Raw genomic sequence first — 26071 nt, forward strand, 5'->3', positions numbered from 1 at the left:
GTCGTTCCCGTCCCTCATCCCGGGCGCCTGCGCCGGGCTCCTCCTCCTCCTCCTGCTGCTGCTGCTTCTTTCCTCCTCCTCCTCCTCCCGCTCCTCCCGCCCGTCTCTCCTCCCCTCCCGCCGCCGGCAGCCGCTGCTGTCACGATGAGGCGGAGGAGGCGGCGGCCCGGCCCGGCCGCTCCCGTCTCCCTGCCCGTGGCGTAGCGGTCCCCGCCCGGAGGAGGCCGCGGCGGCGGCGCCCGCCCAGCCCGGCCCGGCCCGGCCCAGCCCAGCCCAGCCCAGCCCAGCCATGGCCCAGCCGGGCCCCAGCGCCCCGGCCGACGGTACCGCGGGGGGCGGCGAGGCCTGCGCAGCACCGGGCTCGCCTGGGGAGCCGCGCCGGCCGCGGGGCGGGGGAGGCGGCCTGGCCGGCCGGGAGCGGGGAGAGGTCCGGGGAGCTCGGCCGCGGGTGGTTTTTGGGGCTGTAATTGTGGAGCGCGGTGCTGCCGGGGAAGGGGAGCCCAGGCGCGGTGTGCGGGGGGAAAGAGGCCTCCCCGCCCCGCCGGGGAGATGTATCCAGGGATAATCCGCCCGGTGGGACTCGGTCATTGGTTCGGCCGCGGCAGGTGGTGGTGGGGTGTGCCCTGAACCCACCTCGGGAGGGTTCAGACGGTGCTCGGCGTGGACAGTTCGTCCCTGTGCTGGAAAAGACAAAGAAAAATGACACGTCTCCTCTCAAGGTGGTATCTCTACCTGTGCAGAAGGAAGCTAAGCTTTCCCTGGTTGTTGTCGTGGGAGGGTTATTTCTGGCTGGTTTGGGAGGAATTACAGACGGGTTTTACAGTGGAGTAGGTTATGGAACTGTGTGCATATTAAAAAAAAAATACTGTAGGTATTGATTAGCTTGGAAGGTGGGATGGAAGGGACAGTGTTTAGTGTGTGGGATGTATGGGAAGGGGTGGGGAAGCAAGAAATCTGAGTTGAGGCTGGGCATAATGTAGATACAGGAGAACTGGAGGGATGTGCAGAATCCTGAAGGATTGGTGCTTCCCCAGCCTGGGACTAGGCCAGAGCTCTCCTTTTCTAGAGAACAGTTGAGTTTCCCTGGGAAAGCACTCTGCTAGAAAAGGGCAATGATGTATTCTTAATTATGCATGTCTAGGGAATTATGTGGGCGCTTTTTTTTTTTTTTTTTGGTTGAGTTACACGAGAAAGTGCTTATCCTCAGGGATTTCAGGATTTCAGGCTGCCTTTTAAAAGTTTTAATGGTGAAGGTGCTTAGACTGTGGGTTTTCCCCTGCATTAAGGTCAGCGATTGCTTGCTGGCCTTTGAGAGCACTGAGGGGAAGGTGGATTTCTTTGCTGTCATGCTTGTAAGGTCAGCGTTGTATGGGTTGTTCTCGTGTACTTTCTGGTGAATAACCATTGTTTATTGTTCTTTAGCCTGTTCTTCTGAGAGCTGCAGAACAACTTCCAACAAAATTTCTTCCTGGCTCTTGCAGGCTGTCTGACCACAGATGTGCAGTGCACAAATGTTTGCTGCCTCTTGGCCAGGGAAGGTGGTTGTGTCTTAGTAGTACATTAGAAGATGCAAGTTGGGTAGATTTTTGTTGTTGTCGTTTAAAAAGAAGGCGAAAAAGGTGCGAGTAAATTTAGTGATTTGATGGGTTGGTGAAGTCTGTCTTGTAGGAGGTATGGTTTGATGTCTTTCTCCTGCTGTGGGGAGATGAGGATGCTGTAAATAAGACACGTGGCAGGAGGAACTGGCTGCAAGTTGGATGAGTTCTGAAAGTGGTTGCTGTGTTTCTACACTAAGGAATTATAGCTCCTAAAATGGCTCCTCTCCCCATCCTCCTTTGGGTGTAATAGGACCAGTTTGGTTTTATTTGTAAGTAACTTGCCAAAAGTGTGCCTTGAAACTCTGTTCTGTTTTAATGTGGAGAGAATTGAAGAAATGAATTATTTAATATTTTTAGTTGTCTGCACTGCATTTATTGCTTAAAGGAGTAGTGTAACCTCTGATTTAAGATTACATGTGACAAAATAGAACTGGATTAATATGTTCCCCTAAGGAAAAAGAATGGCTTTTCGTAATTACTTATGTTGATTATAAATACCTTATGCATTCTTTACTTGCACAAGACATATCAGCTAGGATTTGTTTTGTGGAAAGCAAATATAAAAGAACTAAAATTTCTACTGTAGTAGAAATAATATATATGGAACAACATGAGAGGACTATAATATAGAATGTGTCTTCTATTTCGGAGCCTCTACTGGATGGAAAATGGGCCCAAGAATAGGGGAAGGAATAGTGCAAAGAAACAGGAAAAGAATGGATGTCATGTGCTGCCCTGGGTTTGTACTTTGGATTAGTGTAGACCTTAATAACCCTCTACTCCGTTGTGTGGGGTAACAGTTTCTATATGATAAGAATCACAGAGAGGCCAAGTGCAGAGTCCTTGGTGCTGGTGGAGCTTTGTGAACTGTGAGCTCCTGATGTTGACCTGTGTTGCAAGTGGGGGCGTGCTGCTTACTGAGCCTGGTCCAGGGGCTTTTTGGGGACATTTAATTTATATGTGTTGTCTGAATGGCTTGACCAGAACAGAAATGTCTTATTTTTCAAAATATTTTTGTTTTGAATATCAGACTCAAAATTCAAACCTCTCAGCCTCCCTGGGTTGAGTTTGGATCTGGGTGCTTACCATCTTTGAAAATAAGGTTACCAGACAACATGTTTTGGCATAGCTTTTCCCTCTCAGAATGCTCAGGCTTTAGTATAATTCCCTTACTCATATTTGGAAAATGCTTCAGTGAAGGAACTACAGTACCATACAACACTAAATCTTCAATACCAACGTTAATTAGAATGATATGTCAATTATTCAACTCTTGCTGGGATAAACTGAAACCATTAGTACAGTCAGGCTGATAATTAGCATATCCATTGATATTATTCAGTGATAAACTGTTAATGGCACAGTCTATCAGATATTTTAATAAGAATTTGCAGAAAGAGTCAATCCAGTATTGGAGTAACTCACTCTTCCCCCTGTGCTTAGGCCAGTAAAAGTGGTGTTTGTGGTGGGAGGATGTGCCAGCTCTCAGCCGAGAGAGCTGCTGGGCTGTAGGTAGAGGATTGGGGGGCGTTGTCATATTGATTTTGGTGCCACCAGCAGCACCATGATCCTCATTGTGTCCCTGTGTCAATAATCCAGGATCCCCAAAAGAACTGGGAGTTGCTGTTGCTGTGCTCATCACACCCCAGGGGCTGAGCGTGAGGGACCAGGCACGTCAGAAAATGAAGTAGCGAAACCTTAGATGCTTTTATGTTTCCAGTTACTTCCCTTGCAACTGTGTCACTTTAAAATCAAGTGGAAGTATCTAAAAATGCTGTTACTCACCTCCAGCCGAGGTGTGTTTTGGAGGGGACTGGCTGTGAGTGCTGATGTCCAGCTCTGCACTGTTGATGTAACTGTCAGATATCAAACCCTTCTCTCTTGGGGAGTATTTTCAAAATTGCTGCTACTTTCCTAAATTTTTTTCCTTCACATTCATTTTTCTTGGTTTATTATTATTTACTTGTTCTATTATTAGTAGTTCCTGATATTACACAACAAATATATTTTGAATTTAAGCCCACCAACCTTCACGCTTTTTGTTTTTAGGCTGTTTTTCCGCGTCAGTTCAGTGGATAAATCTGGAATTTGATTTCAAAAGCAAAACACACACCTTGAACATACATGTTCCCACCTTTTAGAATTTCTAAGGGAGTTTTGATCCACTCAGCAGGTCAGTTTGCTGCAGCGTGGAAATATGAACATTCCAGGTCTTTTCCTGTTTAAGCCAAGTCCCAAATTTCTGTCTTAATTTTGAAAAATAACACGATCCTGATCTTTATATCACCTGTTGATTTGCCTGAAGGCACAATGAATATACTTTAACCTGTGGACTGACTCTCTATTGTATTTTGAATGCTGGAAGATATAAATTCTTTGCCCATTTTTATTGCTTCTTGGCCACTTCGTCACAGAGATGATGGACTTACTAAGTGTTTTCTTCCCTCCCTGGCCTGGTGCCTAGGGATGCTGAGCTGCTTTCCCATAGCCCTTGATGGGTGGAACTAGTTTGTATGTGCTCCCTTGAAAGTGATTGAAGAAGGAATTTTGTTTAAAAACTTTTAGGAAGCTAAAGCAAACAAGGTCTGTCAGTGTGGGAGTGGACCAAATCCCATCGGCTTCATCGTGGCTCATGGTTGAATAGGAGACTTGCTGGGCTTTCACTGCAGGCACTTTATTAAAACTGCTTCTCAGATGTGAAGTTTTCTATACTAAATTTAGGTATTTTAACTACATACATCTCTTAGAAAAAAAAAAAATACCGTGTGTGTAGCTTAAAAAAAAAAAACAAAAAAGAAAGAGCAAAAGCCTGAGGATGAGGTTATGGCTTTACTATGACTGAAGTCTCCCAAGATAAGAACTGGTAACTTTGATAAGCAGCACTTCCTAACCAATCTGCTATGAAAGCCATTGTGTGTGTGTGTATTTCAGAGGAACATCTTTCACACCAAACTCTGATGCTTCTGAATCATTCATAGGTTTTACTTTCAGAATTGGGTTTAGTGTCTGGTTTAGTGGTGGCTGAGTTAGTGGTACTGCCCTCTGCAAGTTATTCTATAAATAGGGGAAGCATTGTGTCATTTTAGTCATGGCATAGTCAGTTAAGCATGATGATGAATTATCTCTGGAGAAATTTAAGTCATTCGATATTTTTATATAAATTGACACAGGAAGAACAAGTGAATAGTGTACCCTTGGTTAATATTTCTGTATCTTTCAGAAGGAAGAGCATTGCTTGAAAAAACTTCTGGGTTGTCCTGTTGCTCTATTACAGTGCCTGTAGTACCTTAAGAATGCAGAACTGCAGCATGACTGGGGATATAATGAGGAATTGTGTTTATTTAGGTATTTTTCCCATTCATGTCCAGTTCTGTCAGCCACAACTCCCCTTGGCATTCAGCTGACTTGTGGTGGTGCTTCTCCCCTTCCTGTCCCTATCCTGTGCTTGTCTCCTCAGGCCTGACTCCTCCAAATACAATGAAGAGGAAAAATAAGGCTTTTCAGCCACCCTTTGTGGCTCTTTCCACCTCCCCTGGCAATTTCTGCTTCCACCCAGCGGAGCAGCAGAACCGTGGCCTTGCCTGACCTTTGCTTTCTGGTTTTTCCTCTCTCTCCGGTCAAACCCCAGTCATTTGACCTTGTCTTGGGCAACCCCTGCTCTTCAGCAAGTCCTGTGCTCTCCTCAAACCTCCTTCCCAGCCACCACCCCAGCTTCTCTAAATCTTGTTGTCCCTCTCACTGCCTTCTGCAGCCTCTGTGGGTGTTCCTGTTCCTTGTCCTTGTTCTGGCTGCTCTGCTCTGCAGGATCACCCCCCCCATTCTCCATGTTCTCCATCTCTCCATTCTTCCTCTTCTAGAGAAAATCTCATGACTGTACAAACTTCCTCTGTGAAAAATGTCTTTTCTAAACAGCCTGGCTCCCTGGCTGTGTTGAGTCTTAGCTTATTTGTTGTTTTTAAAATATATTTTTCTTGATTTAAGATCTCTCCAGGTTCTGCAACTAAGAAAGGAAGATCTCCTTGTGCTTTACTCTTGGTATAGAGCAACTACTCACCTGCTTTTCAACCCTGCCTTAGACATGTTCAGGCTCTGAGTGTTTTCACAGAACAGATTATAGAATTTTGAAGCAGTCAACTTCAGTTACCTGTTTATCATGAGGTTGGCTGAAATCTAATTCTTTAATACGTTGATATCTTCATTTATAAACCAAGTGCCTCACAGATGGCAAAAATTAATTGCTGGAAGTTAACTTATGCCCCTTGGAAAGGTAGAAAATATAAGTGTTCCCTCTTTTGGCTGTTGGAGGGGTTCTGAAAGTTGCTGTAAGTAGAGAGCAGGGCAGGAAACACAGAGTGCTGAGATCTGCTTGTTTGGTTCTGGGTGCAGTTAAGAGCCCTGTCTTGTCTTGTGTGTCTGGCAGTGCTAAGAACTGAAAAATAACTGAGATCTTGGAGAGAGAGAAAAAAAAAGGCAGCCTGATTTTTAGTTACTTAACGAGCAAAAAGCACCTCACCTTACTGTGGTGAGTCACACCGAGAAGAAATTTAAATTCAAGTGGGATTTTTTTTTTTAATTAATATTTATCTTGTTTATATTTTGTTGTTTCTGAAAATGTCTTTTAGTAAAGCTAGGGAGCAAAAATGGAGTAACAGACAGGAGTTACACATGGCAAAAGGAATCAGAATCAATAACTGGAAGACAATGGAAGCATTAACTGTGTGTGCTCCAGAGGGAATGGCCTGAGGTGGGAGGGAAGGATTACCTGGGGATCAAACCAGACTGGATTTGTTGATTATAGCAGTGTTCCCACGCCTTTCAGACAGTGACCTGCATAAATTGTGTGGCTTGTGCTGCATCTTTTGTCAATACTGTGTTTTTAGCTCTCACATAATTGCAACAAGATTTGCAATGCTGCTTAAATGGCAACAAAAGGGAGGAATATGGAAAACAAGAGACTAAACAGCCCTTTCACTGTTTTCCTCAGTGTTTCCTTGTATAACTGTTCACCCCCCCAGTTTTGCCTTGAGAGGGTAACTTTTTGTATTTGCATGGGTGGTCAGCACTGAAATCCTCCCCAACAGAAATGATTTATTTTAATCTGTGCTCCATCAGTGCAAAATGAGGAGGCAGCACCATGGTTGGTTGCTTTAAAAAAAAAACCAACAAAGCAGTAACTTGAAACAGTAACTTAGATACAACCACAGAGTATAAAACAGTCCTTACATCTGTATGCTGAGTGTCATTGGCTTAATCTACACAGGAAGAAACACAGAGGAGTGCTAGAAGTTATTGCTCAAGCAATAATTATTTTAACCATCCACAATAAATTTCCATGTCTGGTATCCTTTAAGGAAATTGTCTCTCCTGAGGCCTACTGGAGTTCATATTAGACTCCCATTGACTTCAGACACAAGAATTGGAACATTCATCTTACATTAACAGCAGCCTGTGCCAAAACCCCTCTGATATATTTTATCTGTGGTGTTACTGGGTTTATTTTGGTGAAGTACGAAGCATAAATTTGGCTCTGTTAGTTCAAATCATCTGACAAGCTGGCATCTTTATGTCATAATTTAAATTTTCTGTTAAAGATGGGTTTCAAGTGAGGTTTTCTTAATTGCCAGCTCACCCTGTCTGTTTATATCTTCTTCCCTGTGCTGTGTGTGGAGCTGTGTGTGAAATTAATGGGAAAGCAATTAGCCAAACTCGGAATTCTGGCCTGAGTGACGCTTCTAGCTGTGAAAATATCAGAGCTGTCTGTCTGGTCTTCACAGCTTCTGTCTGAGTTTTAGATGAAACTGGAGATAAAGATGCTAAATCTCTAAGTGGTGTATTAACTCCTGGTGTTCCAGAGGGGACTGAGGATTGCACTGAGCTGATGAGCCATTGGGAAGGGCTGTAGTGGCACTTTACAGGGTCTAATCAAACTGCAGTTTTCTTCAAGCCTATTTGCTTTCAAGTAAGAGTAAATGTGAGCCCGGCCTTATTCTGGAATACAAATGTTTTCTGATATATTTTTCTCTACAGCCCTAGGTTTTGTACCCATCTGTACTGGAGATACCCTTTCAACTGCATTTGTTTAAAACCCAAGTGTGTACAAACACTGGGGGGGAAATCTGAGCTCGGGAATTTGCTTTCTGATGCCCATTAAGTTTGTCAGCTTCCCCTGGAGAGTCTGAATGGAAATCAGGATTTGAGAAAGGTCATTTATCACTTACCAATGTCAGCCATCAAGTCTTAAAAAGTAAGTTCTGCCGTGTGACTACACCAATCCCAGTTGCCACAAGGCAGAGTGGGGGACAGAAGGAAGGCCAGAGTGTTTCTTTTGGCAGGCAGCACTTAGGTTAAAGTGATTATCAGGCTGTACCCATGGGCTGTGGTTTCAGGTTGCAGCTAAGCCAGTCTAGAAGGTTGCTGCTGCTGAAAGGAGGGTTCCTGCTCTCTTCTTCCTCCTCCCACAGGATGTTTCCATCGTTTCCTTTGGGCCAGCTCTGCAGAATGGACCCATCACTGAGCCAGTTCAGCTCAGACACCCAGCTGAGAACTACTCACTGCTGAATTAATTAGTTTAATTCATTTAGTGAAAGGCCTGAGAAGTGTTAGAGCTGGTATAAAGGAAGGGTGGAGACCACACAGTAGTAATATGAGTGTCAAAGGGTGCAGTTCTGGCTCTTTTTCACAGTTTACTCTAATCCATATGCTCACATGAGCCTTTGGGATATGCTCAGCTAAGTCATAAGTGTGGTGTGGTTTGGACCTGGTTTGACTCACTCCCCTCCCACCCCCCAAATCCCTGCTCTGATCCTGTCCCTGCACAGCCTCAAAGGTCTGTGGCACGATGGGAATAAAGGCACAGGAGGTGAGAGTGCTGAGTTACCCTTTCACATGACCACCAGTACATACATTGATTTAAAATGATCATCACTGCAGGCTTAGGCAAGTCTTCCTGTTCTGTAGTGCTTGTACCCCTGGCATATTTTAAAATGTTTCGAGAATTTCATGCTGGAGGAGGATTTTCTTCCTTTTTAACAGTTCAGGAATTCATTTAGATGACAAGTGGTAGCAAAAAATATGAATATATAGAATCATGGCAGTGTTTTTTTGTCAAGAAATAGATTATGGAGGCTTGGGGGAGTACTAGTCTGTTGTTCTCAGGGAACCTATTAAATTGCTGTAGAAACCTTACTCTAAAGGATAGGAGCTGTATCCTGTTCCTTATCAAATAAAGATGTTAATCATCTTTTATTATTTCTCATACTATATTTATCAGCACAATGTTTCCATAAATACATCTGGCAACAATATTTTCCAGGCCCTTTATTAAGATTTATATCCTTTAAGTGACTACTCTAAGGCACCATGTTTTCATGCCTGCAAGCTGCTCTTCTGACAACTGACATTTTCAATTTACTGTTCCTTGAAAGTGAGTTTTTACCTGTTCCCTTTCCCTCTTTATTCTCTGTCTACCAGTTTGGGTGACCAAATTATGTAGGAAGGAAAAGGGAACCACAGTGGGAAAGAAATCTGGTGTTACCTCCCTTTTGTGGATATTGTTCAAATCCATAACTTGGGTATGAATTGCTGTTGTTTCTGAAGCTTTTCTGGTACTTGTAAAATTACTCTGGTGCTGTCTGGTAGCTGTGCATGTGGAAGTGATTTTCCATGTTTATATTGATTATTTCAGCTTTTGAAAATGTCCACAAAGATGCTGATTTGCTTTAAATGACAGTCCCCTCATACCTGTAACAATGGTAGATTAGCAGAAGCCATTGCCTGTGTAAATTCCACAAACACTGACACGTTTCTGGTTTTCTCTGCATTATTTTCTTGTTACCTTCCTTTCAATTTTTAAGTATCATCATTAATTTGTTCTTCCTGCTCAGGAACTGGGAAGCAGAGTATTTGGGATGGTCTCAAAGCTACGCCTCAATTCTTGTCCCTATGACAAACAGCACAAGATCTCAGACTGGTGGTATCTGGGGGAGTATTTGAATTAATGTAATGGTTTTCTTTTATATATTGACTTACTTCATTAAAGAGAACAATTCAGTAGCGTTGTTTTATGTTGGTTTTTTTTGGTTTTTTTTTTACCTGAGATTTGAGTCCTACTTTATTCCCATTTTCTTCCCAGAAGAGGACAGCCTTTAATAAATCTGTAGGCGAAGTGATAAACATATTATAAGGAGTCACAGGGAATTTTTTCTCCCTCCCACTGCAAATGAGTCAGCAATTAAATTATCTTGAAAGAAAATCACTCCTGAGTCTGTTGTCTGGGGTTAGCAAGTGTTTACATTTTAAGAACAGTTATATTAGTGGTTTTCAGAGTGATAAATTGTGTAAGGGGTCTCCTTATACTGAAGTGCATATCAGAACCTCTCCCTAAATATCTGTCAATCTGAAATATTCTTATTTGATCAGAACAGCAGGTTTCTGATGGTTTATTAAGACAATATCCTCAACTTAAATTTTCTTTTTCTGGCAAGAAACACTGAAAACCTCCCTGTCAAGTGTAATTGCCACGTGAAATAGTCTAATCCTGCTCTGGATTTTCTGGTTATATCATACAAATGCTGAGAGGTGGTAGTGTGGACAAACTTGGCAGAAATATCCCTGTGTGATACGAGGACTCATTCATATTTTCAGTGTTGTTGTGGTCAGGGAGATTTAAGTGACTTGACATTTCGGGGGACTTGCTTTAAAATGCTGTGGCAGGGGAAGGGGTGGCTGTGCTGGGGTTCTGCTTCCAGGCTGGAGGAGCCTCTGTGTCTCCTTCAAACCCCTTCTGCTGGTGCTCAGCTCTCCAGGTGATGATGTGGGACAGGCTGATGGAGTGCCAGGCGTGGTGGATGTGTGTGACATGTGGTGACATGTTTGACAGCTGAATTGTTTAAGCTCAGATGTCTGAAATGCTCAAAAAGCTTTGCCCCTGGGGGATCAAGTCAGGCTGTGACTGCAGGGGGTAGAGATCTACCTGAGCTGACTGGTGTGATCCAGCACAAGCTGTGAAGCATTTTGGAGGAATCTTCCCAGTTCTTGGGTAATTCTCCTTCCCCGAGTTCTGTGCTGCCATCACATTGTTTGCTCAAGCACTGACTGGGCTCAGTAAATGCTCTCAGCCTGGAGAGTAAATAACCCCTTCCATAAACCCAAGGAGACACTGAGCTTTTTCCTGCAATCCTTTTCTTAAAAAAATTGATCCTCCTGTAAAGAGCAGTTATAAAAAAGAAAAATTGTGAAAGTGGAACAAGATACAAACACTGAGGGAGCAGGGAAAACGCTGGTGATTGTGATGAGATTGGTAACTCTGTTCTCTCCATTTTGTGTCACTGTAGATGAATTCAAAGTTCACCAGACTGTAGCTTGCTGCTGGCTTTTGAAATACTCTGATATGCATTCAGGCTTAGCAACACTGCATTTCTGAGGAGATTCACTGCTGGTAGCAGCAGGATGCAGCCAAAATGCCTTCCATAGGATTCCATCTATGGTGATGTCCGGTTGACTTTTCCAACACTGTGATTCATCCACTGCTGCCCTACTTAAATTATTCAGAGAACTGATGAAGCACAAAGCATGGTTGAATTTCTTGGAAAAAAATGCTAACCAATGGTGTTCTCCTGAAATTTTAAGAGGGATTGTTCTCCCCACACACCCAAACATCAACAGCAGAAATTAAATAGAGTAAACATAGAGTAAAAACCCTTCATGGATCAAGTTGAGATTTCTGTGGAGAAAACTGTGTGCACAGAACTGAGAGATCTGATGGCAATGCTGGTTAAAAGGAAAGAACCAGCTACTTTGCTGGTAGGGAATGTAGGAATAGCCAGGCCATAATGATGGAGGTAGAGGACTGCCCTTGGGAAGAGATGATGCTTTTGGCAAATGAAAGATGAATTGCTGGAAAAACATTCCACCTCACTTTTGTCAACGTGGACACACATGATTAAGTGCATTCCCGTGATACTTGATGTGACTTGAGCGCTGTTCCATTGCAGTGCAATGTAAATAATGTTTAACTGAGCATAAATTTCAAACTGGACTTAAGTTCCCTGAGGTCAGAATGACTAAGTGTGTGGAAGAGGTGAGGAGCATTGCTTGTCCCATGGGCTGGGCTTATCCAAACTGGGAGTCAGGTGTGTGATTCCCCTTTACTGAGTGCAGGGAATGGAGATTTGGACCTCAGAGCAGCAACTGCCTGGTTTTGTGTCTGAGATAGAAGATGAGGGAGGCAATAACAGAGCAAGGAAGTAGTTAACATGTTGTGAGAGCTGTGAAAAGGGAGAAAAAGTGGGAAGCGGAAGTGGAAAAAAACGGGGATGGAGAAACAGTGTGTTGGCTTTTTTTTCCCCCCCATGTAATTGTGGATGAAGATGTTTGCTGTATAAACACACTTTGGGAGAGATACTTATTACTGTGAATGGCTGTATATTTACTGTGCAGGCTTAATTAGGCCTTTTAAAGGACCCTTTTTTTCTCTTCCCTTTGTTCTTGTCCTCATCTTGTGGCTGCCCCATCCCTGGAAGTGTTCCAGGCCAGGTGTGGAGCAACCTGGGATAGTGAAAAGTGTTGGGGTTGGAATAAGATGGTCCTTAAAATCCCTTCCAGCCCAAACCATTCTGTGATTCTTGGCTTATTATAGAAGAGAATATTTCCATTTGTTCAAACACCTGAATTTCTTTACATTTTAATTATTTTTATGTGGTGGCTCTTTTTTTTTATTAATGGAGAATGTCATGCAGTGCTTAACATAAAAAAGGGAAATAAAGAGTAGGAATAGGCATTACTGAGACTACAAGTTATAGTGGAAAGGTGTGTTTGTCATTCAACTTCAATGAAAAATAACGTTACTTTCAAACTTTAATAGTATATTGCAAGCTTCCACTTGATGCCAATGGAGTATTTATAATGTGGTTGGGTGTTTGTAACATCCCAGTTGAATATTTTTAATCCTGCAGTCGTTGATTTACTGCAATAAATAAAAAGATACTGTAACAGATATGATGCAGCAAGGCTCAGCTCTGCTTTGTGCTCTCTGCAACACCGAGTGTGTATGGCATTAAATCGGTACTGGGTTGTTTGCCTGTGAGTGTTCAGTCAATAGAGAACAAACTGGGGATGTCAAATAACCTTCAGCTGCACAGTAAACCAGAAATGGTTGGATGAATGCAGCAGTGCCTCTGAAAACCCCAAATGGGGAACTGAGCTCCTTCTGCAGAAGGACTCGCTGGTGGTGACGTTGGGCAGCAACGGCCCTGCTGCTGGGGCACAGCTGGGGGGGACAATCACCTGGTTTTCCCCTTTTTATAGCTGAGTTACCATCACTGCAGGCAGTGAAATACTCTGAAAAAGGAGGTGTGACAGTCTCAGTGCAGAGGGGTTTGTTGGCAATCTGAAAATGAAAGTGGCAAGTGAGAGGTGGGGGGAGATGAAATGAGGGGAGTGCGGTGACCACTGAGCTGGAGCCATTTGTCCTGGTGAGTAAAATGCTTGATGCTTCCAAATGAAAGTCTGAGAAAAGCCAGTAATTATTTTCTTCCCTTTTTTTTTTTTCCTTCAGTTTGCTCTGCTGCTGCTCAATATCTGTGTGTCAGGGCAGCTGCTTTTCCTTGCATAAAGAGCAACCAGCATTTCCAAAGTCAGGAATTGCTTCTGTTCAACGAGCTTATTCAAAGAACCATAATCTGTTCCTTTGCTTCTGAGTGCCTGGTGCAAACAGCTGTATGGGAGTTGTTGTAAGAGTGGGGAGGGTTGGGAGCTTGGTTGTTCTTTTATAATCAAACCCTCTTTGAATAAAATAAAGCTTTTTGCAGTCTAAATACACGTCCTGGTGGCAGACTTAGATGAAAAATTTATATGGTAACATAATTGTGGCTCCACTGTGATGTCACAACAGAGGAAAATTAGTACCCTTAAGAAATAAGCAGCCATATATTTTTATTTTTCCTTACTTTTGTCTTGAGCAGTCATGACACGAAAAGAAAGGTAGAAAATGGCAGAAAATTTATTGTACATGTAGATTTTTTCCTAATCTGTTTTCCTATTGCAGCTGTATAGGGCTGAACTCTTGATGTCATGTTTGACACTTTTAAATATCAAGCAGAAAGCTTTGTGGCATTAATTTTATAAATAGACTTAGTACTCAAAAATAGTCTCATTGATAATCAGCTTTGTCTGTCTTAGTTCTGGAATGGTCCCTCCATGTTTGTGTAACAGAAACTCTGTCATACATAGAATTTAATCCTTTTTGGAGCTGATCTGTGGAGCAGCTTTAAATAACCAGTCAATACGAAATGTGTGTTTGTTCCTGTGTTTTCCTAGAATTGGAATTTCACTGTGTAGTAGGATAAGAGAAAGTTGTATATTTTTCACTAGAGTTTCTCTCTGTGTGTTCCAGTAGTTTCATGGTTCTCCTGTAGATTGATGACTCTGCTCTGAGATGAATTTTACTGCCTTTTTTTTGGGTTGAGACACATGATAACATACACTGTGCTTTGCTGTGATGTCAAGGGGATGGGGATTCCTGCATCTGACCTGTTGTGTCTCTGCAAAATCCGTGTTCTTAGCTAGAAACAAAGCTGGTAATTTAATTAGTGTGTATAATTCTATCATCAGAATTCTATTTGTCCTAATAATCTGGGGGAAAAGTGCTATTTACAGCTAATAAATTGTTGGCCCAAGGGGTTTCTGGTTTATGTTTTAGTTTGGCATATCAATTTCAATTTAATTTTTTTCTCAGTGCTATTTCAGGAGTTAAGAAATTGGGTCTTCGGGATGTTTGTTTGTTTCTTGATGACTTAGGGCCCTAAATAGGAATTTAGGTCTCCCCCATTGCTGCTCTTGGGAAATACAGCGTGTTCCCTGCCTGTTCTGATCCCGGGTGTAACACAGGATCCTGTTTCAGTCGGGCACAGCTCCCCCAGCACTGCCCATCTCTGGGCTCTGTTTACTCTACACCTCATTGGTGTTGTTAAACATTGATAGTGCCTTCTGTGCTGGGAATGGGAGCATGGGGACAGCGCCTGGAAAACCAGGGAATGCTGACTCTGCAAAATGTATGTTTGGCTTTGGGGTTGTTTTTCAGTTGATGCCCTATGATGGCAAATAAGTTCTCTGTTTCAGCTCTGTTACAGGCCTGGGGTGAGTTGGACCTAAATTTAGAGCGAGAAGTGAGTGATAAATGACAAAGGGCTGATTAGAATTCTATGAATGAGTCCATTTCCTGCCATTGACTCCAATTCCAGGTGGACTTTAATCTGTGCCATGTAGCCTGCGGGTACCTGTGCCTGGCAGTCTGGGTTTGGGATCATTTTGGGAAGTGTCTGTATGGCTGTGGTACAAATTATACCCCTGAAGAAGAAAATAGTTTCTTTTTGAACTTAATCACTTAGCAGAAAGCTGGCAATTACCAGTCTGTCTTAGAAAATAAACTATCTTTTGCTTTTATTTTTTATGCACATGCATTTGAGGGGGTTGATGTTTATTGTCCTCAAATTTATGCCTTGTACCACTGCAGTGGGGGTGTGCCAAGGTCTGTCCTGAGCTGTACACGTAGCACAGGTGGGAAAACCACTTTAAACTTAGTATCTGAGTAGAAAGGAGGATGTTCATGCACAGCTGCAGTGATGCATGACCTGCAGCTGAGATCTTAAACTCTGTGGTTTTTTGAATGCTTGCAGCTGGTCCTGACAGCTGCCGGAGCTCAGTTGTGGTGGGGGTTGATTAGTTATTTATTTATTACTTTTTAGACATACCCACCAGGCTGCAGACAGGAGGAACACTGTAAAAATGTAAATATTTAAATTACATTTCCTTCGGGGTGACTCTGCCCTCCCTCTTTCTTGTTTGGGCGGGAGGATTTAAAAAGGATGAGTCTGTTCTTCCTCCAGCTTAAAGCACTTAAACTTTCTGCTCTTGAGGTGTCCTCTTGTCCTTCCATCCTCGGCAGAAGCAGCTCTTACTTTTGGAAGAACTTACAACTCTGTTGTATTGCACAACAGCTCCTGCTCTTTGCTAAAGGAAGATGGAAAGGGAATCAAGTAAACAAGGAGTGCTCCAGTCGTCTTTGGGAGCGGGAGGCTTGGCTGATGTTTGCGGTTGATTCAGCTTTCAGAATCACTCACTGTGGAATGGAACAGTTGATTTGTGTGGTTTTAAAACGCTGTGTGCGAGGTGAGGGGTGGTTTGACTGTGTGCACGCTGCTCCAGACCCCTGGGTGCTACCTGTGGGTGCCGGCCCTGGCCGGTGCCCCTGCCCCTGGCACAGAGCTCACTTAGGCTTTAGAATCATAGAATCATAGAATAGATTGGGTTGGAAAAGACCTCCAAGATCATCAAGTCCAACCCCTGATCCAAGTCCAATTACTATATCATGGCACTAAGGGCCACGTCCAGTCTCTTTTTAAAAACCTCTAGGGATGGTGAATCCACCACCTCTCTGGGTAGGCCGTTCCAATGCCTGATAACCCTCTCTGTAAAGAGGGGCTTTAGTGCCTCTAAATGTTCCCTTCTGGAGGTTAAACTGAGCTCAAGCCCAGCTCCTCAGAGCCCAGCAGGGCTGTGCACTGTGGTGTGGAGGAGGTGGCTGTGGCTCTCCGGCTGTGGGGAGCGGCTCCGGCGTCGCCCTCTGGCAGAACTCAGCGAGGAGCAGCGACACAGACAAAGCCTTTCCCTTTGGAAGACTTCAGCAAGACATCAAAAGCAACTCTGTAGCCTTGGGAGGTGTTAGTGCTACCTGGACCTGGCTCCATGTGTGCTGCTTCCTCCCTGGTTTTCGTCCAGCCACTCTTTGAACACACACTTGAAGCTTTGCCTCAGTGTGTCTTTGCTGCAGGTTCCTTTCGTTTGCTGGAGAACACTCCTGTGCAGTTGGCTTTGAACTTCGAACCCCCACGCAGGGGTTGCTGGCCAGAAAAATTCATGTGTTCGTATTTAAGCTGATAAAACCCCAGGATTTTGGTAAAAAAGCGACATTAAAATTTCTTCAATCCCGTATCTACGTATATCTTTTATTCAGATACCAATATATAAGATATATTAAAATATATTTCATATAAAGATATAAAATATAAAGATATAAGATATAAAGATATAAGATATAAAGATATAAGATATAAAGATATATCAGATATGAAGATATCTCTCATTAATATATCTTTTATCATTTATTGTGTTATCTATCTATATATTATTATTTTATATTATATCTACGGATATCTTATTCAGTACAAAGTTGAGCAGATTAAGTGCTGTATTTTGTAACACCATAAACCCTCATAACCAGCAATCAGGAAAACATACCTGTGCTCTTAAAAGATCCTTTTGTTTGTGTCTGCTCTTGTTATACCTCATCTGGTACTAAAAATAAATATAACTCACCCCATCTCAAAGGCATCGACCATCCAGGGTTTTACCACTGTGAGCTCTGGAGCTCATTCCAGCTGCTTTTAAGTCTAAATATTTGGTGCTGAAGTCTGACTATGTTGTAGTTGTACTGTATTTTCACGACTTGCTTTGCATTGGGTGGGAGCTGTAAACACCTCTGGGGGATCAATATTTTACATGTAGAGGCTGTAGCTGAAGTGATTCAGCTTTGCACAGCAGAGTTGGACCACGTCCACAAAAGGCTTTTGCACAACAGACAGAGACTCATGTAGGGGAATATTTTTTCCCCGGTGCATCCCAGCGGGGAGGTGGGTTTGGTCCCGGCTATCTGTCTGTTGTTTCTGTTTGGTGTTGGAATTGTGAGCTGTGCAAGGTAAAACTGCCACCTAAAGCAGAGCTGCACTTCTTGAGGTGCAAAGAAATTGCTGTTGCACAAGAAGGACAATATTACAGGGTCAGTAGTTGTGTGGGGTCTTTGTACCATCATACAATGGTGGTGTATTTTTTTTTCAATTATAAGCATGTTGTGACAGTCTTTAGGTGCTTTGTGGACTTCCTACTCTTCCCTCTTTTGCTGTACTGCTAATGTGGTAAACTCTGGAAAATAGTGTGATGTTTGTGTGTCCTTGAGGATTTTTACCTGCTGGAAATGAGGAGACTTTGATCTTATAATCAGTTACTTTTCTGTAGATTGTGGTCATCTCCTGGCAAACTTCTCTGAGTGTAATCTCGTTCATCTTTTGGTGAACATGCAGAACTGAAGACTGGATAGATGATGGCACCTAATTTTTAGCTTATGGGTTTTCCTGTGCTTTGTTCTTCCCTGGCTGTGAGCTGAGCTGCTGTCACTTTGTTTTCTTTGACCTCAGCCTCTGGGAACTTAGTGCTTTATTACTCAGCCTTCACACACTGCTCCTGTGCCTCATGACTGAATTCCCAGTGTTTTGGAAAGAAGCACCAATGGAAGAAAAAAAAAATCACCAGAATTATTTCTGCTTCTTCCTTCGCTGTACATAGGAAATTGTGGTTTTCTTTGGGAGATTGTTTCCTGCAGAATTCCCTGCCCCATCTCCAGTGCCCTGGAGATGTCTAATTACAATTAGGTGCTACAGTCTAAGAAAACTTATCCTCCTTTGCTCCTCAGAGGACTGACTAGTTTTCCTGATATATCATGGGCAATGGCTGAGCTAATGATGAAGATATTTTAAAAAGAGTGAGCCCTGAACCTCAGTCTTGCAGAATGGGCTGCCTGGATAACTGTTAGTGACATACCTTATCTTCTGTTTTATTTTTAGTTGCTCTTCTACAACGGGTGGCAGAATTGGAAAAGGTCAATGCAGAATTTCTGCGCACAAAGCAGCAACTTGAGCAAGAATTTAATCAAAAGAGAGCAAAATTTAAGGAGTTATACCTGGCTAAGGAAGGTAAGTCCTCAATTCTCTTCAAATAATCTCTGTGTGAACAATAGGCTTTTAAACAGGTATGATAAGAACATAAGAGAGGAGCAGAGTAAAATTCAATAGGTGGCTATTTAGCTTCCTGGAGTGGATTTTTAGAATTAAATTGAAGGTTTTGCCTGCATGGATAGGAGTCAGAGCAACTTCATGTCCATGCTGAAACTCCACCACTGAGTTTTAATTCTGCCTGAATTCATTGTGAGCTCATTTTCTCTGAGCAGCAGCTGATCTGGGAAGTGGAAAGACATCTCCTGGCTGCAGTGCTGTTTGTACTTTGTGGCCAGCTTTTCTGTGTAGCATTAATTTGTCTTAAATTTCCATCTGAGGTAGGCTGTAAGCAGACAAATATCATAAAAGTTTTAATACCAGCCAAGGGCATCTATTTCAATAACACAATTTATAAGAAAATTCGAACCATATGAGCTCAAATATCTGATGAAGAATTGGAGAGTAGAGATAGCTGTTCTGAGAGCCAAATTGATTTATTTCTATTTCTGATGATTTTCCTGTCTTTAACATATGAAAGCAGAGCCAAAAAATAATGCTTTAAGACTGCAGCTGCTGTATAAGCTTATGAGAGCAGAAATACAACAGGCATAATGCAGATCAGATCATACAGAAAGCCTATTGCTTGGTGGTTTAGCAGCTGAATGAAAGGAAATTTTAAGATGTACAAGACACTACTGATGAGATCAGCAATAACTCTCCCATTTTGGTACAGTCAGAAAACAGAAAATAAAAATAAATTGTAACAGGGGAAGAAAACAAAAACAACTTTGACATGTACTGAAGTGAAGGGACACCAGAGGAGAATATACAAGCAATTACTTTCCTTTCTTTTTCTACTTCCCTGTCTCCCAGACCCTTTCCTAAATGTACTTTGGGACTGTTGCAACCCATCCTTAATAGTGTTGTTTGAAAACTAAATAATACAGATGCTACAGAGACTTGTTTTTTTTAGACAAGGATTAATGCCCTTTTAAGTACCTGATTAGCTCTGGGTTCCATATCCTCTCTCAAGGGGTGGGAGCACCAGGATTGATTTTTGGCACTGAGGGAAGTACCTGGAGGTAGCTTGGTGTTTGTTGTGCATTGGCCAGATGTTTCAGCTAAAAGTGAAACAGGCTAACACAAAACTGTATTTTGTGCTAGTGCTTTTGGAATTCATTGTATAATATAGATCTTCCAGAGCTGTTTGTTTCAGATTAACTGAAAACTCAGGAGGATAATATGAAATTAGTTTAATTTCTGTTTGTAGTTGCAACAATTGGAGAAATAGTGGGTGTTCCACTGAATGTATCCCTTTTATTAGTAGAAGCTCAGTGTTAGCAAAGTCATGGTAAAGAGCAAATTAGCCTGAAGAGTTTTCTTGTGGGGGCTCCATGAAGTGGTCACAGAGAGTTTCTGTTCAAGAAATATGAAATGTTCTATCCAGATTCAGAACCAAGTTGGTGCCAGAAGTGGGGGAAAGACTGTGTTCCTCTTTTTCTTACCTTTTCAAGATTCTTTACCAGAATGAGTTAAATAAAGAGAACTAAATAAAAGCATAGTTGACTTCCATCAGGGATATTGGGTCTTAGGTTATATCTGCAGTGTCTGCTTTGTGACTGTATCCATGAGAATATAGTTCTTTAATAAAAATAAGGGCAAGCAAAGCCAAGAAATAACATTCCCTAAAGATACCTGCCAACTTTTGTGCAGTTATTATGGTAGATGTTTTAATATCACTGCACTGTTCTTTGCCATAGCAACTAGGGATACTCTTCAGGTTGAATTTATTAATCAAGCTAAATATATGGAATCCTTCTTTCAGAGGACCTGAAAAGACAGAATGCAGTGCTGCAGGCAGCCCAGGATGATCTGGGCCAGCTGAGGACCCAGCTGATGGAAGCTCATGCAGAGATGGAGAACATCAAAGCAATAGCTACAGTGTCAGAGACCACCAAGCAGGAGGCCATCGATGAGGTGAAGAGACAGTGGCAAGAAGAAGTAGCTTCACTACAGGCCATTATGAAAGGTAACAGGCAGGCAAGCTGCTGAGATCAGCCACCTCTTCAGGGATTTGTGCCTGCTTTTGCATGGGATGTGGATGACTGCTTGTCATGGCTTGGGAAACGGGGCTGCAGAAGTGCCGGATGAAGTGCAGCTCCCAAGTGTGTGAGGAGGAACTTGCTGGTTCTATTCTGTTAACACAAGGATAGAATTTAGAAGGAATCATGGCAATAGCAACTCTCATGTATATGCAAAGCATCTTTGGGGGACTATGAATGTGATACTTCATCCTTCCATGAAGATAGAAGTGTGATGCTTGTAATTTGACAAGTCTGAAAACAGCTTTAGGCTGACAGCACGACTCTCTTCTGTGTGAACATAGTTCTGCTCTCACACAGCCAGGTGGGCTTTTCCCCAGGCTAGTGACTGCACATGCTGCTCTGGATTGGTCCTGGGTTCTTTTCTTCTTTACATTTGCATGTTGTACAGCTGTTGGCATTTCTGAGACATTTCTGAGTGCAAAGAGCAAAATGCAGGATATAAACTGGGGACAGACTGTTGCCACAGCTGCCTGTTGTCTTAAAGGTTCACAAACAGGATCACACTACCCTGAGCCTGTTGGCTGTAGGCAGTTCTTCCATCACCTGATTATGCTTTTCACCTGGAAAAGACAAACCTTCATGTATATTGAGTACACAAAAGTCTGTTTATTTATGCTCTGCATAGATACATGAACCTAGATTAAGGCTCGGTTGTGCCAGCTGCTGTCCCTGTGTAAACACAGCTCCTTACCTGAGGGGGAACTGTTAATCATAGGGAAATGAAAGCCATGTGAGAAGTTTTAGTTTCTTTGCATTTTGGAGTAAATAAGTAAGGTTTTGGTGGTTTGTTTGCATGATGTGCTTGGAGGTACAAAATGAGCTCCTAAATGGGATGATAGTCATGTACATTTACATTGCATTTTACAATTACTTTGAAATTAAGAGTTACACGGATTTGAGGGCTTGTTTCTTTGTGTTCTAGTGTTGCTACAAATTGAGATTCGGTTCCTTTGGACTTTTTACTTATGAATTTGGATTTAGGGGCAAGAATCAAAGGGAAGGGAGAGTTTTTGGTTGTCCTGGTTTTGACCAATTATAATAAATCATTGGCTGGTTGCAGATGAAGCTCCTAAAGCTCTGTTCTTTAACTTACATTGAAAATAAGTTTTGCAAATGCTGTTTTATAGAGACTGTTCGTGACTATGAGCTCCAGTATCACCACAGGTTGGAGCAGGAACGAGCTCAGTGGAACCAATACCGGGAGAACGTGGAACGGGAAATTGCCGAGTTGAGGCGGCGACTGTCTGAAGGGCAGGAGGAAGAAAACCTGGAAAATGAAATGAAAAAGGTACATTGAAATCTAGTTCTTCAGTTTCTCTTTGAAGACACACTTGTGGTGTTCCACATGAGTTCATTTCCACGCCTGCTGTAACTCCTCAGCTGTTCACATGGGCCTCGTTCTGCCAACTTCCAACCTTTGTTCATGGAAGTCATCGTGACCTGATCCTGCATCTGATTCCATAAGGGTATTGTACCCAATCATGTGGGTTCAGTGAGAGGATTGTACCTGAGAAGATGACAAAGTTTTGCCTTCAGCTTGTAAAAGCAGGTGGGCTCGTGAAGTCCCTTGTCATAATGTCAAATGAGCTCAAGTAAAACCACCTTCAGATTTTTCTGCATTGACTGCAGTTTTATAAAATTCCCTTTTCACTTCTGCACATATATTCCTTTTCTGGGATCTTATGAATTTACTGTGCCCATTAAAAACCTCAAAATATCTAAAATGCCTTTTCTCTAAATTAAACCATCTTTGTGCATCACAGCACTGCTGGCTTCCTGTGAAGCACAGAACTGTGCTGTCACAAAACAACAGGCTCTGGATGGTGAAAAATAATTGCCCTGGAGTATGGACACATATTGTTGTAGTTGTTCAAAGATCCATGACTAAGAAAACTTCATAGAAGTAGATAGAGGTGCCTTGCCTTGAGTTTGGATTTTATTTTGTCTGTTGAGGTTGAAGATTTGTTGTGTTTCAGGCAGGAAGGAAATTGAACCTGTCATAATAGGTCAATGTTTTGTAATCTTTGTTTATCTTGTTATAAAAACTTGCATTTAAGTGAATTTGTCTTCCCAGTAAGCTTACAGTAGTCTTCAACTTGTTGTAAGACAATTTTAAAGCAATGAATTCAATAAGGGAGTAGATCAACATCTGATAATCTGCCACATCACTGCATTTCTCTGTTTCTGCTGGCTGTCAGCAGCAGAAGTGTAGTATTGAATATCACAAGCATTCCACATAAGAAGCATTTTAGCTATTTGTACTGTGTTGTAGCAAGCAAGCAGTGTTAGTGTTGCAAAATGGAATTCTTTTTCTGAGACTTAGAAGAGATTCTTGACTGTTGTAGTTGCATAATTGCTGTTGCTGCTCAGTGGGACTGCTCTTCATGTTGTCCTGATTTCCAGAGGCAAGAGTCAGGGTGAAGCCTGTTTGCCAGTGTTGTGTCAACAGAAGGGCTGCCACTGGAATTGTAAGACACAAACTGTTTTTAAGAGAAGGTTTTAGCCTTATTAAGCGAAAAAAGACTTTGGTTGAAGCTGGAAGGAAGGTTCTGAGTGGGACCAGTGTGGTGAGTCTTGTACAAACAACCCAGTCCTGGCAGTGCAGCCCCAACCAACTGCCAATAAGCATTTTCAGAAAACAATCTCTCTCAACTGATTCAGATTTTTCATCTGAATTCACTGATCATGTAAGTTGGAGTTGCAAGCTGCTGACGTGACAGCACAGCTCACCTGAACTCAGTGGCTTCAGTATAGAAGTTTAGAATAGCAGATAAATAGTGTTTTTTCAACTATACCCCTTTTAAAAGTGAAATAAATATCCCTGGTGGTCCTAAAGGAAAAGATGATCAGTTTATTAATCTCTGAGTAATACAGCTGGGAAAGCTTTCTAGGCCTGTAAAGCAGAGGAACATGTACTTTATGTAATAGGGGGGAGGGGGAAATCTGGTCTTCAGAGTACAGCTTGAAATAATTGCTTAAACTACTTTGCACAGGGTTTTAATCTTCTTTGTCATTATTAAACCTGTGAGGTTTTTCCTCAGGGAGACTAAGAATTAGATCAGAATTAGGAAAAGGACATTTGATTTTACCTAAAAAACAAACAAGCAAATCCCAAGCCCATAAAAAACTCTGTTTGGCCAGGGAAATAGTGAATATTCATGTGTCAGCAGTCAGTGTGAAAAGAGGAATTTTCTTGATCACTTGGGATGTGCTATTTGAAGACTTGTGATCAATTCCTCCTGCAAAATGGCATTTCCAGCCAGCAGTGTTCTATTTATCCTCCATCTTCATAATGCTCCGTTATAAGGGTGGATTTATTTTATGGAAAAGCAAAGCATGAACTTGAAGAGAGCTTTTAAAAATACCTTCATCTTGTAACCAGTTCTAAGGAATCCACAAAGGAGTAAAAAAATAAAACAAAGTACTTTTCTCTCTGGGTTATAAGTAGATGCTGTACCAGCAGATAATATATCACATTTCTTAAAACTGTCAGGAAACCATACCATCATCTAGAATTCTCAATGGGAGCTGAGGTGAGAAGAATGAGCAGACCAGAGACATGATTGTGAGGCATGTGTTTCTGTCCAGGGCACTGGATAATATCTCTGTTCAGTTGTGTTCAATTTCACTATAAAATTCATTTAAACTACAAGGAAAACCCATGGAATTTAATACCGTGCCCACATATTTGCTAACAGTTATGTTTATTGCCTGCATACTTTTTTCCCCTGAAAGAGAAGTCAACAAAAGCATTTATAAATTCTGTAAATAGCTCTCTGAATTTTAAGTTAGTTAATTTGGTTGAGGGCACAGATTTGGGGTTTCAGACTTCCAGGGTACATGTTGTTTGTCCTGATTTGGGAGCGCTTGGAGTGGATGGGCAATATTTTGGTGAGCACCCTGTTTTGGGTTGTATTTATTAGATGTGACCACTTTGCCAGAGGTATCCCAGTCTCTCCTGCAAACCTGGTATTTGGCATTCCTGAGCATCACAGGGAGCATGTCTGGTGGGACACGTGCCCTTGTCTGGAAGCAACTGTTTTGCTTTTCCATGTAAATATATTTCAGGTTGCTAATTTCTGTGGAAAAATTCTGTGTTCAATGGTTTTTATCATAAAGCAATGATTTCTAAGAAATCTATGCTGAAAACTTTGTATTATTTATCTCCCTTCCCAAGTCAAAAAAGGTAAATACCTTGGCCTAGTGATTAACATGCTTAACACTCATCTTTCAGGAAACTTATTGATGATTTATAAAAATCTATTTTCCTGTTGGGTTGTGATACCAAAAAGGTTTGGGTTTTTTTTGTTTTTACAGATGCTAAAAGCAATCCACCATAGCAGCAGGTACTTCCATGCAAGTTCTTCTCTGGGAATGACTGGGCTCCCCCTGGATAATGACGTGCTGGGGATGAGTTGCCCACTGGCAAATTTTAGCTACTCTTTTTAAAGTCAGACCTCATTTTCTGATTCAGGAAAGGATCTGTTTTGCTGTTGGAGCTGTGGTGAATATAAATACTCTTCTTAGCACAGTTGTGTCAAACTCTGAGTAGCAGGAGTCTGCAGAGCAGGTATTTTCCATACAGAGAGAGCAAGAAGGGACAAACCTTCTGTTCTGAAGTTGTGCTTATTGCTTAGGAGAGGGGAAATTGGAAGGGGAGAGTAATCTGATTTCTGTGAGAGAGTTGGCCATAAAATCTGATACACAGTAAACTACTTTAGTTGGTAATGATAAAGAACAGTGGAATAAATTTAGAGGATAAATGCTTTAGTCTTGCTTTAAAGAGAAATTCTCAAATTGTGTCTGTGTGTTTTCCGCTTGTCCCGTTTTTAAGGAACAAACTCAGATGTAATGTTACCTGGGATTTCTCCAGTCAGGCTTTTGTTCCCCTGAAAATGGCTTGGACTCATTTTTAGCATGTTCTCTCCATGGAATCATCTTCATGCTGTGGTCTGGAGATCCCTCACAGCATGTTCTGCAGCTGCCGTGCTGAGGGAAGCAGGCTTTGCTGGGGCAGAAGTGGTTTGGCCTCTTGATTTTTGATTAAGGAGTGAGTAAATATGATCATATGTAAAACCATGGCCTTGGACAGCCAAGTTAGTTTGACAAAATGTTAGAAGGAAATAAACATTTCAAGGATCACACCTCCTGGAGGAGTCTGAATAACACCTTTTAGCACAGGAAATGTGATGCTGCTGCACCTCTTGCCACATGTAACAGAATCTTTAAGTAGCATTTTTCAACAGGATAGATACTCTCCTTTTACTAAAAGGTTGAGTGGGAATTTTAACCTCAATTTGGGCATCTCAGTAATTCTTCTTCACCTCCAAGAGCAGACCCAGTGACCAGCACTCCTTTTGTTAGCAGGTATCAGCTGTTCTGAGTTCTCAGCACTGACCTTTAATATGGATCCTTACAATATGTTGCAACCACAGTGTCAACAAACTTCAGCTCCATTTACCAAGCAGTAAAAGCTGGAGTAATTTTTCTTTAAGTGGCATTTGATACAGTTTTTTTCTTTCCAGTTGGTCGCTGTTCACAGTCT

At 42.1% G+C, this 26071-nt stretch overlaps 1 protein-coding gene across 3 annotated transcripts in view; it reads left to right on the forward strand.

The window, feature by feature from the left end:
- Window positions 1-162: 162 nt before the first annotated feature.
- RABEP1 (rabaptin, RAB GTPase binding effector protein 1) overlaps window positions 163-26071 on the forward strand; it is a 47402-nt gene continuing 21493 nt past the window's right edge. The window contains exons 1-4 of one of the 3 annotated variants that reach the window (XM_027664496.1): window positions 163-323; window positions 18272-18400; window positions 20247-20450; window positions 21654-21814. In XM_027664496.1, the coding sequence (XP_027520297.1) occupies window positions 290-323; window positions 18272-18400; window positions 20247-20450; window positions 21654-21814 (528 nt within the window). In that variant the 5' untranslated portion in view covers window positions 163-289. Of the gene's footprint in view, window positions 324-2303; window positions 2338-14671; window positions 14733-18271; window positions 18401-20246; window positions 20451-21653; window positions 21815-26071 lie in introns of those variants that run through there. The other 2 variants (XM_027664497.1, XM_027664495.1) reach the window with 2 other exon arrangements.

Source organism: Corapipo altera, unplaced genomic scaffold (genome assembly GCF_003945725.1).
Source record: "Corapipo altera isolate COAL_440 unplaced genomic scaffold, ASM394572v1 181b, whole genome shotgun sequence".
NCBI lineage: Eukaryota > Metazoa > Chordata > Aves > Passeriformes > Pipridae > Corapipo > Corapipo altera.